Raw genomic sequence first — 12,785 nt, forward strand, 5'->3', positions numbered from 1 at the left:
AGCCTAGAAGGAAACAGGGTCTGCCCGCTCTCCTGTTTTCTCCTTTCCATACACTCTACCTGTATTGATCAGAAGTTTGGGCCAGGAAACAAAAGACCAAGGGAGATTCCTAGTCTAAGTAGCAGCTGGTTCTTTTCTCTGCCAAAGTCTCAATTTAGGAACTAGGTAAGAAAAGGGACCCTAGGCTGAGCTAATCTGGGTAAGGAGAATGGCATCAATGAGGAGGGGAAGATGGGAAGAGAAGGCTTTGGGGATGAGGCTGTAGGTATTTTGGGAAAGGGAATGAGACTTATCCTCTGCTCTCTCCCTCCAATTCCCCATTGTCCTTCCTCCCCCCCCCCCCCCCACAGGAAAGATGCTTCTGGCCAGGATTCTGGTCCTCCAGCTTCTCCTGGTACCAGCTCTGACCTTTCTCTCCTTCACATCCCCCGCAGTCAGAAATTTCCGTCTTCTGCATGTGGATTTTCCTAGGGTTACATTTGATAAGAGTTTCGGAGGCTACTGCAATGGCCTGATATCTTATGTTCGAATATGGAAGAGGGAATGGCATTGCCCCTCAATACACTATGTGCTACATGCTCCCTGGAAAGACATTGCTAAAAACTGCAAGTATTCCGACAGCTTCTGTGAGGCCTTCAAGGGGTACTGCTCTGCCAGCTTTGAAGCCATTCCTCTTACCGTATGCAGTAAGACTTTGGGACAGCCACCCACCTCCTGCGACTATAATGGAACCCTTTCCATTCATCGAGTCTACCTACTTTGCTCCAGAAAATTCAATGGTGAACCGATATCTATCATTGGCCTCATCATGAGTTAGAATAGAGAGAAATCCAAGTGTCAGGGGCTCCCTAGCAAAACAAGGGTCAGGCTGTTGTTCCCTGCTTGGGGAATGTAAGTCATCCCCCTGCCCTCTGCACCCCTTCTAAGACAACAAAACAGGCCAAGCCAGTTTCCAGGAAACCAGATGATTTGGCAGAGTTTCCAAGAGCCCCAGACCACTTCCCACTGTCTCTACATGAAGAATAATAAATAAGCTACCCTATAGACCATCAGTAAATTGCGCCATTACTCTCTGCACAAGTCCAACCCTATGTCCCCTTGCCAATCTCCTAACTCAGAGATATAGCCCTTCACCCTTTGTGGAGTCCAGTTTTCCCTCCCTTCCTCCCTTGCCCCAAGAAGCTAACCCTGTCCAGTTGGCAGAGACTGGCTGTTCACTTGGCCGGATCCTGAAAACTGGCAAGAGGCCCAGAGCCATGGCCAGCACCATGACAACAGCTGGCCTGGTCTCCATTTCCCCCAACCCCCACCTTCTATCCCAACTACTTTTTTCTCTGCTCAGCTTCCTCCAAAGGGTATCTTTGTTTGCTAGACACTGACCATCTAGTTTCTGAAGCACTTAGTCCCATTCAGGGATCACAGCACCCATTGCATTTCATCTTTTCCACCTCAACCACACACAACCACATTCCCAATTTCTCCCTTTCTTTCCAGTCATTGAAGTTCCCTTTATATATAAAATCTACCCTCTCTCTCTCTCTCTATTCCACAATAGACTCCAGGTAACACTTGTGGGGTTGAGTGGGACAGAGTAAGATAAAAGTCTTTTAAATCATGAACCATGTGCTTTATTTTATCTGGATCTATTTTGAAATCTGGGAAAGGGTGCAAAAGAATTGAAGGGCATGGAAAAGCTGGGTAGCTACAGATCTGGGAAACTCCTGAGCCTTAAATTCAACAAATTCAATAGCTTTTCTTTCCTTCCTAGGTTCTCTTTCCTCTCAACTAATTCTTCAACCTTTTGAGATTCTTTCCCTTCAGAAGGCCCCTCAATTTATCGCCTAAATGGATTCCAGTAGCTGTTTGGGTAATGGGGCAGGGAGTGGAGAAGGAAAAGCAGGTATAGACAATTGTCTTAATTTCACTAATCCTCAATTTTCTCATCTAAAAAATGATAGTAATTCCTCCAGCATTCAATACACAAGAGTTTCCAAAGAGATTATGTATCCAAACATATATACATGTTTGTACACATTTATGTATATATATGAATATGTCACACTGGCTGTCATGATTCAATCCAAAACTCAAATTATTCATTTGTATGTAAAATAAAATGTTGAGGTGGTGTGACTCCTGTTAAGAGGCTATGGTAAAATCCTTGCAAGGAATATTGAGGTCTTATACTATGATGGTATCAGGAATGATAATGGAATATGAAGGAAGAGGGTAAAATTACGTCCTGGAGGCTATACATGGGTATAATGTATATATAATGTATATAATGTATATAATGTATAATGTATATACATGGCCTAATGTTTCAATTACCTACTGTCCCATTTTAGGGCTACCTTTCCAATCTAGACAGATGAGATCTAATGAATCAGTGAATCAAACTAACCAGCATTAAGATTCTAATATGTGCCAGGAGCACAAGATAAACAACAGATCACATTTAAAAAATGTTTTATGGGCATAAAGTATTTTGCATACATCATTTCATTTGATTTTCAAAGCAATTCTGTTTACTATGAAGGATTTAGGGGACTGGATCTGTGATTTATTGGCATAGGTAGCCTCTGAGTAATCTTCTAATTTAAATTGTCACATCTTCTATGACTTAAAGGTCTTAAAAGTTGTCTAGAAGACTGAGAAGTTGTGAGTGGGGTCATAGCCAGCATGTGTTGGAGGCAGAACTTGGAATCAGATCTCTGTGGCTCCTTCCATGCCAGATGCCTGTCTACTACTCCCTGACTGTAGTTAAGATTTAGAATTTATTGTATTATTAGTACCATTTCACTGAGAGAAAATTGAGTTCCAGAAATGTTGCCACTTGTCCAAGGTTACAACGAAGTTTGGGGTTAGAACTAGAACCTCTCTTCTTGTTCCAAGTGGAGTGAAGACCATCCCATGGAAATGCATGGAGTTGCCCTTATTCTTGCTGATCACATATACTGACTAAATTCTTGGGTGTGTTGGAGATGGTTCAATCATGCATAAGATTTGTAAACATGGGCACTCCGACATATGACAAAGCAATCCCTTTGTTGAGTGATTAGAGAGGAGTCAATGACAGGCTACTAGTTCACTCCTTGGCTTTAACTCTTGTGTGACATATAGTGTTTTCTTTTACTAAACTCCTTCCATGACAGAAGGTCTAGAGAGAGATCCAGAAGTCCTTGGCTCAATGAAGATGAGTAGGTCTAACTAAATTTCTAGATAGAAGACAACCTAAGTCCTCGACCTGGCTTCCTTGAAAACATGTGTCCAGACCTTAGGGGTATTGGTGTAGCACCCCAGTCATTTGGACCCAACTGTAGTATCTTGTAAGATATGTCCATTGTTCTTTCAGTAATAGTTGGAATTCTCTACCTTAAATGCAGAGTGCTTCCTAACTGGGGTTAGGTCATCACAAATGTAATCCCTCTATGAAAAAAAAATCTGACTTCTGGGTGAATTTGGGAGTGAAGAATTGGTGTTTTGTTGCATTAATATTTTAGTGTTTGGAACAACAGTGTTGTATAATCTGCCTTGAAATCAGGAATGAGGTTCAAATCTCATTTCCATTGTTTACCAGCAGTGTGAGCTTTATATTTAATCTTAGTATGATATACTTATTGAAGGTAATGGTGCCCCATCCCCCAACCACCACCACAAATAAAGTACCCAGGAGGTGATCAATAGTCATTGGGAACGTGTGGGTGAAGTTCCAAAGTTCACTACAGGTTGAAGTCTGCCTGGTTAGCTGGGAATAAATATTGCATGGATTTTAAAAAACTTGTTGGGGGTGGATGAGAAATAGGCCCTTTGACCTGCAAAACAGAAATGGCTATTCTGGTTGGGGAAAAAACCAGGAAAAAACATCCATTTGGGTCAAATTGAAGGTGAGTTTTTGATTAAATCATTGGAAACAGTCATGAGGTTTGAGATAGGCCTAACTCACTGTAAGATTTTGGGAGAACTACTTAATTTAGAACCAGTCATAAACAGGTCTAGAAAATATTTCACATCCCATCCAACTGTCTACCCAGGCCAACTTGACATCTGCTTGCTGCTGTTCCTCTTTTTCCAACTTGGACCAGCAACTCTGAATCTTAAGACTGTTTCTTCCCCCTTCCCACTGCTCTCAGGAATTTGAGCTAGTTAAATTTGAGGAAAAAGTAGAAATTAGAAATGGGGAGAAGTGACATAGAAGGCAGATGTTAAAATAGCCTTTATGGATAGTGTTATGGTTGGCTTTCCTAGGGACTAACTATCTTGATTGGTGACTATGCATGAATTAGCTCACACTGCCCTATTTATCCACTATTGGGTCCCAGACCCCAGAACATGCCATGCTTTACCTTCACATCATAACCAACCAACAAGCCATACATCCAGGTAATCTTGCCAACTGCCTGCTTACCTCACTTCTCCTCCATCTCCAATTTTTACTTTTTTGCTAAAATCAGTAGTTATTACTTCTGGAAATGATATGCCAATTGACTGTGCTATCTATACATCAATTCATCATCTTTGTTACTCTCTAAGACCAAAATATCTTTACCTATTAGAATATAAGCTTAGCAAAGAACCAGGCAAATAAATACCCAAGAAATACTTATTCATTCATCCATCTATCCATCCACTCAACTTTCAAATAAAGCCTAGAAAACAAATTTATAACTGGAGAGTATAGGTAGGAAGTTGGATGGATAATGATACAAAAAGGGAAGTCAAGTTCTGAGTTATTAAATATCTAAGGATAATAGTTAAATTAGGGTATAAAGTGAGTGACCAGAGTGGGACACTTGAGTTTCATTCTCCAAAGAGCTCTGTCATGAGATAACATCTGGGATGGATGTTTTCCCAGTGGAGTGGACTAAGGAGAGATGCATATCCTGGGAAAGAAGAGGTCTTCAACAGGGACTTGGCCTTTTCCCCCCAACCCTTACATCCTTAGAACTAGCTCAAAGGCAGAGCCAGGCTAATCAGGTTTAACCTAACTTGGTCTCTTCTTTGTCCAAAGGCTCAACACAAAAGACACTCCTCCCCACCTCTCCCCTTTCCTCTTATCCTTTCCTGTTTTAAGTAGGGAAATGACAAGATAAATCTATTCAAAGGAAAGATTAAAATGGGCCTAAGTGGGAAGGACAGGTTAAAGAGGCTGGAGATTGGTAGACCACTGCAATAATAAACTAGGGAGGTAGAAAATCATACTAGTGGTGGTGGCAGTGGGAGTCTACAGTATATAAGACATGTTTGAGTCAGAACTGATAGGGGAGGTGAGAGTGAATAAACGTTTAGAGAATGGGTGAGAATGGGTAGAGAAAATAACAATGGCTTTGAAGGAAATAAGGGAGTTGGGTAAAGCAGATTTCTTTAATATCTAACAGATCATTCTAGAGCTCTTGGGATGGCCACTCTCCTCTACCAAATCAATTTAACAAACATCTATTAAGAGTTATTAAATAGGGGCGGCTAGGTGGAGAAGTGGATAGAGCACCATCCCTGGAGTCAGGAGTACCTGAGTTCAAATCCGACCTCAGACAATAATAGTGGCCTTGGGCAAGCACTTAACCCCATTGCCTTGCAAAAAATCTTAAAAAAAAAAAGGAGGGCAATTAAATGCAAAGACTGTTCTTAGTCTAGGCCTAGCCTTATTCTTTACAAGGGGAATAGACATGGACTGCCGGTCAGAGACATCCTTTGGTGGGGATGATAAAAATGGAAGCTCTGATTACAGCTGGTTTTTCCTTCATATCCCCTGTACCTGATTTCCAAAAACTATATAAATGAGAGATTTCTGGTTTAGGGTTAGAGACTAAGTTTGGAAGGAACAGGAAGAAATTTAATGGAAGCCGCTCTCTACCTTTTTACCTTGTTGCATTAATATTTTAGTGTTCGGAACAACAGTGTTGTATAATCTGCCTTGAAATCAGGAATGAGGTTCAAATCTCATTTCCATTGTTTACCAGCAGTGTGAGTAATCTAGATTATCTTTATATTGAACCTTTCCCCTCAGGCCACCCTCCACCCCCAATATGGACGAAGCAGCCTGCCTCCTGGCACTGCCAGCAGGATGCAGTGCATATTTGCTGCTGTACCCACACAGATGTTTATTGTCTCCCTGGTGGTGATGGAGTAAGAACTAAGGAGATAAATATGGGGGGGGGTAGGGAGACTCATTCTCTCCCCATTCCCCAATTCCAAGCCTCTAGTTATTCTTCTGGTCAAAGGTGCCAGAACTTTTTTAACCTTTCATGGAGCTAGAGCTGTCTTTTATGTCCTCCCACCCTGCTTTGCCCTTCCCTTTACCACTTTCATCAAAACGCTCCTTGTGGGAACCTATATACTTGTTGGTGTCTATTAAATGGTCCATACTGTCCACTGCCCTACTTTATGTAAAATCATAGAAGCCCTCCAAGGGCAGAGTTAGAACTGGGAGAACTCTTTCTACCCATCACCCTTCACCCATTATCATTCTCTCTCTCTCCTCTCAAGTCATCACCACTTTTTTGTATCATTGTATAAGGGGATCACCACTAGACTGAAGAACCTTATCTGGAGCTATAGAAGGGTAGATGAGAAGACCTCTACTGTAGGCATGGAGTGAAGGAGGTTGGGAGAACTTTTCTTTGCTAAGTTGAAGAATCTTTTGTTATGTCTTCTACCCAAGAAGTCCTTCCACTTAGCCATTCCACCCATTTTTCAAAGTTACCCATAGAAATTTCAAGAAGGCACTCTTCCTGAAGAGGTACCACTGAAACAGAGGGTGAGAAGAACTATAGTTTCACAGGATGGAAAGGAGAGGAAAGGGAAACGAAGATGAAAACAAAGATAGAGAGGTTAGTGTGTAAAAGTGTGCCATGAAGTTCTGGGATAGAAAAAGGATTAGAGATGATAGAAAATGATTTAAAAGGATCGGCTGAAGGAACTGGGAAGGTTAAGCCTGAAGAAAAGCCTAGGCTGGGGCAGAACAAAGGAAATAAGGATAGTCATCTTCAAGTAGATGAAAGATGATTTTGTGGAAGAGAGATTATTATTTATTTTTACTTTAGAAGAAATGAGTTGAGGCTGAAAGTTGCTGAGGCAGAATTTGTCTTCATTTAATTCTGTGAAGGCATGTCATAGGCATGAGTACAATATGTGTGCCAGTTCTAACAAGGCACACCTTAATGTTGGGGAAAAAACCTGGCATTTTGGGTATCATTTTAAAAGTTTAAATATTATGATAAAAGTTTTGATATTTATTTTTAAAAAGTTAGATTTCAATTTCTATAGCTTGGTGAATTAAATCAATGTCCTTCATTTAAATGAATATTCAATAAACATTGATCTTAAAGAGGCACAATTCTCTAGACGAGTATTATAAAAAAATGAGGTGCACAGGTCTCTGAAGCTGGTTCTTTATCACTAGGGATATCTCCAAGTAGAGGTGTATATAATAACTGGTGGAGATTTTTGTAGAGGAGTGTTCTGAAACAGTCTGTCCCACTTATAGATTCAAGATCAACGTGATGAATCCTGTACTCAGGAAGAATCCTGTACTTGTTTGAGTTGTCCTTCAAGGGATTTTTTTGGCTACATGACCTGAGATCAAATCAACACCACTACCATGTTGTTGCCTTAATATCCTGGAGAAAAAGGTGGTTACCCTTCCAACAACCTTATTACTATGATTTTTTTAGGGGGAGGGGAGGGAGCAACAGCTTGGTGAGGAGTAAAAAAAAACAAACCACTTAGGATACCTGAGATTTAGTTCCAGACTCTGGGCACCATCTAGTTGCTTGGCTTTGCATGTGTTTTACCTCAATTTGGTTCAATAAATACTCAATAAGTTCCTACTGCTTGAAAACCTAAAAGACACTGGAAGCTTATTGTATAGAGTGTGGACCTGAAAATTGGGAAGCCCTGGATTCAAGTCATTCAGGTCACATACTGGCTGTGTGACTAGGGTCAAGTTATTTAAACCTCTAGGTGAGCCTGGAAGCCTTCTAAATACGAGGGAAAGTACCAATCAATTTTGGTGGAAGAAAGGAGGAATGTTCTCACCTGGGAGTTCTCTCTAGCTCCATCCAAGCTCTATCCCAATTTTTAAGAGTGTTAGCTGCTGAAAGTTGCAGACAGAAAATCAAAAGCATATACTTGAGTTTATATTCTACTGGACTGACTTCTAAGCCCTAATCAATTCAGAGGTTTTTATCTGATGATTTCCAAGGGTTTTTCAATTCTAATAATCTATGTATCATTAATTCAGACTCATATCTGGATTCTTTGCTTCCTGCATCTTTTATAGCTACATTTTACCTGATCTGTAGTTGTTGTTGGAGTTGTCTTGGGTAGCAGTGGTCAGGTCTGACAAATGTTAGGGGACAGAGATCTGAACAATGTTAAGAGTTAGGTTTGGAAAGCAAGTTGAATTAGAAGGAAACTTAATAGTGAGTCCTTTACTTGGGTGCAGAAACTCAACTTGATGGGCATGAGGCTAGAAAGAATTTCATATGAACAAGACCTAAGAATGGCTGATTAAGTTAGGCTATATAATTATGATGGAATACTATTGGGTTATGAGAAAAGATGAAGGGAATAGTTTCAGGAAAACCTGAGATTTGTATGAACTGATGTAGAGCTGAAGTAAATAGAACCAGGAGAACAATCTGTATTTTAACAATGATACTGTAAAAAAAATGGCTTTGAAAGACTTAGGGACTCTGATCAATACAAGGATCAACCACAATTCCAGAGGACTCAATGAAAAATGAGAGGTAATGGGACTGCAGAGTGAATTTTGTTTGTGTAAGCACACAAACACACATACATATACAGCTGAGTGTAAGAACACAAACACACATACTATGAGTGACTACATGTTTGTAATAGGTTTGGTTTCTGTTTTTCTTGTTTTCACAATGGAGGTTGGAAGAAGATTTGGAGCTGAAAGCAATGAATTAAATGAATTTAATGAATTAAATGCTCATTGAACATTTAATGAATTAAAAAAAGACCTGGGGATGCTAATAGACTGCAAATTTAAGTGGACTACAGAACTGTAATAAAGCAACCAAAAGAAGTGTGTGATTTGAGGCTATATCATTTGAAGAATAGTGTTTAGACTGAAGAAAGTAAAAGTTTCTGTACTTTGCCTTGAATTGATCATAAGTGGAGCATTCCATACAATTACGGTCATCAGAAGGTAAAGGTAAAAGATTAGAAAGAACTTAGAACACATAAAGGTTGGTTGAAGGAAGGATAGAGGGTTAACCTGGAGAAGAGTAAGAGATTATTGTGTAGAAAGTAGGAGGGTTGAACTAAGCACCATGGGTAGAGTTAACAAACAAGGAAGCAAATCTGAGTCAAGTGAAATTTCTTAATATAGGTTATCTAAACCGGAATGGGTTTCTCAGGTGGAGTGGTGGGAAGGGGAAGTTGTGGGCAGTGAATGAGTTCCCAGGGTCCCTTACCATTCTGAGTTTCTATGATTCTAGGCTAGGGGTTTAAGGAATTGAGGTGGGATTGAGGTCAAGATCAAGGTCATTCACAATCTCTCCTGAAATAATTGGACCCTTGTCCTTCATGAGGGTAAATGTACTCTCCAATGCCTCATCTGGGTTTTTCCCCTTAAATTTCTTTTGGCCCAACTCCTTCATTGCTGTGTGGAACTGATCCCAATGGATGGTTTGGACATTCTTTTCCCTGGCAGGATGGACAACTTGACTCAGTCGTTAAGACATGTTGAGACATAAGTAGTTTGGCTATTTACTCCCCACTCCCTTTCCCCCCCCCCACAAGTTGTCTCAGAGTCTGCTCCCCTGGATCTAACAACCCAAATTAGAGCTTCTCTGCTAGCTCTAATACCCCAGAGCCCTTGTCTAGTTACCTAATATCTGCCAAAAAAACCATGTAGCTCAAGTTTTATGGGGATAATCTTATAGTCCAATTTTAAGGGTCCAAAGCCTTACTGCCTCCTTCATTCATTCAACAAGCATTTAATTATTAAGTACATGCTAGCTACAAAAATATTTAAAAGGTCTCACTTTTATATCTACTCATGATACTCTAATGTCTCTTCAAATTTGTCTCTATTACACAAAGCTATTCCTTTAACACCCTCTCCTCCTTTTCCTATCCCCTTCCCTCCTTAATAATCTAGATTCCACTGGCCTCATCATTTTGCCAAATACAACATCCATATCAGTGGAGGTGACTGCCTTGCCTTCTGTGATGCCACAATCCCTACACAGCTTGGCAAGGTTCTTGTTGATGTCAATGCCACTGAAGAAAGAATCCCCATAGCTGGTAAAAAGGTGATAGGTTTTCTGCACTTCTGATGCCATTGGTCAACTGGAGGTTGGGGAGGGGAGAGACAGGGAAAATGGTGGAGAGGGAGAAAGGGAAGGGAAGGGGGAGGGTGATACCTAAAAAGAGATGGAAATGGGATAAGGAACAAAGCAGAGACAGTGGAGAGACCCTCTCCAATCTTTCTTTAATCCCACTTCCCACTTATCCCCTTCTCAGAATCAGACCCTTACCAACCCTCCCTCTTTTGACTTCCCACCTAAGAGAGACCAAATGGTGCCTGGTCCTGCCTGACTTTTTAGCTCTTTGGTGTAACTATGTTGGAGGAGGGAGAAAAGGGAGTAGAAATAGTATAGACTAGACACCCAGGGAAAGGAGATTGTTTTCTGTGATCTCATCACTGTTTTTAATGACATCAGTAAGATAAAAGCCCAGAATTCAGTCTTTGGGGTGGCTAAGTGGCTATATATCACTTTCTTATTCCCCAGGATCATACCCTGCCCCCAACACCTTGTCCCTCCTGACCTGGCCTGCCTGTTCACTGACCTTCACAGTAACCAACCTATCCTCATCCTGCCAAAACAGGTTTCTAACCCTCTGGACCCTGGTCTAACTGTCCACATGTCCTTCCCTCTGAAAAGAGACTAGGGAAAGGAGAGATAAGGACAAGTCTACACCAGGGTAATTTTTCCCCTTTCTAAATTGGACTAGTCAAGCAAAGATGACTAGAGTTTGAGACCAACCTTGATTTAGGAGGGTGGGAGAAATGTCAAGAGTTGGATTAACTAGCTTCTATAGTAGAGGCAGAATGAGTTGAGGGTAGGATAAATTACAGTCTCTCAGACTAATTCCTATGGGCCAGTGGACTTTATCAGGGATTTCATTCCAGTTTCATTTCTGAGCAAAAATGAGAAGGCAGGGACTTTAGTAAGTCTAGAATGGAAGGATTGAGATAATATATTTTTTCCTCTGCTTCCCCTCTATCTACTCATCAAATTCTGTTGAGAATCCATTTTTAATGACTTTTATTTTTTAATCTTTTTTTTTAAGTTTTTGCAAAGCAATGGAGTTAAGTGACTTAAAAGGTCACGAAGCTAGGTAATTGCTCGAGTTCTATTTTGAACTCAGATCTTCCTGCTCTAGGGCCAATGTTCCATCCATTGAGCCACCTAGCTGCCCCTTTCAGTGTCTTTTAAATGCTTCCCTTCCTTTCTATTCCTCCTGCCACTGATCTGGTGTGGAATCTTTAGCCATACCAAGATTACAGCTATAGCCTTCTGCCTAGTCTTCCAATATAAGAGTCTCACCACCCGTTAAGTCAGCCTGCATATGGCCAGATTCATCTGTCTAAAATACAGGTTGACAAAGCTAATGGGCAGCTTGGCTTCAGGCCAGTAAGACTGGGGTTCCTGCCCTGACTTTGACACATAATAGCTAGGCCATCCGGGGTAAGTGGTCCCTTCAGTCCTCTAGACCTGAGGTATCAAATACCATCCAGATTAAAATGTAATTGGGAAATACTTAATAAATGAAAAATATAATAGACATAGATCATGCTAATATGTGGTTTTTCTAAGTCAATATGCAGCCTGTAGGGATCCTTTTGTATAAACTTAGGTGGCTCCTGTTTCTGTTTGAGTTTGACACCACTGATCTAGGCAGTTCACTATGATTATAAATTGGAGAAGGGGCCCTCTTGGAGTTTTTTTTTTCATCTAGGCAGTTTCCCTGTATCAGTGCAGTACCACATCTAGTTCTTATCCTTAAGATCTTGTCAGTCCCATCTTTAAAATCCTTCATGGTTCTTCCCTCATCCTGAGATAAACTCCAGTTTCCTTTTCTTGACATTAAAGGTCATTAAAAGCTAAAAACCAAGTATTTTAAGAAGTATGTCTAATAGGTAGAAGGTTGACCTTGGAATTTCACATTTTTCTTCCTCCCTCTCTTCCCTCCTCCTGACAGAAAGCTATCTAATATCAACTCTACATGTATATCCATGCTAAACATAGATTCCTATTAATCAAATTGTGAAAAAGATTCAGATCCAAATGAAGAATAAAAACACTAGAGAGAAAAAAACAACATAAGACAATTTTTAAGAAGTGTGTCTAAAGGCAGAAGGTTGAACTTGAAGGGAATATTAGCTGTGTGAATGAAGCAAGTCACTTAATATTTCTTCATTCTAAGTATCTCTAAGACTAGGAGCTATACCTGCATCACTGGATAATATTTCCACCTTAGGAATTCCCTATAAGTGGAAGAAATTGGGGTAGCTAGGTGATACAGAGAATAGAGCATTAGGCTTGGAATCTGGAAGACCTGAGTTCAAATCCAACCTTAGACACCAACTAGTTACATGACCCTGAGTGAGTCACCTAACCCCTTTTTGCTTTAATTCAGCATTTGTAAAATGGAGACATACTGGAGAATCAAATGGCAAATCAGTCTAGTATCTTTGCAAGAAAATCTCATTAAGTTATGAATAGTCAGACATATGTGAACAG

General features: G+C 40.4%; 1 protein-coding gene across 1 annotated transcript; it reads left to right on the forward strand.

Annotated features, from left to right (window-relative positions):
* The first annotated feature begins 352 nt into the window (after nucleotides 1–352).
* RNASE13 (ribonuclease A family member 13 (inactive)) lies at nucleotides 353–1,182 on the forward strand. Its single transcript, XM_074234954.1, has one exon. It carries the CDS (start codon nucleotides 356–358, stop codon nucleotides 815–817), a length of 462 nt encoding a protein of 153 aa, XP_074091055.1. The 5' UTR covers nucleotides 353–355; the 3' UTR covers nucleotides 818–1,182.
* The last annotated feature ends 11,603 nt before the right edge of the window (nucleotides 1,183–12,785 follow it).

The sequence above is a fragment of the Macrotis lagotis genome, chromosome 4 (assembly GCF_037893015.1).
Source record: "Macrotis lagotis isolate mMagLag1 chromosome 4, bilby.v1.9.chrom.fasta, whole genome shotgun sequence".
NCBI classification, from domain to species: Eukaryota; Metazoa; Chordata; class Mammalia; order Peramelemorphia; family Peramelidae; genus Macrotis; species Macrotis lagotis.

Excerpts from the sequence above, each read along its gene's own strand:
- RNASE13 (XM_074234954.1), top strand. The coding sequence starts at position 356 with ATGCTTCTGGCCAGGATTCTGGTCCTCCAGCTTCTCCTGGTACCAGCT.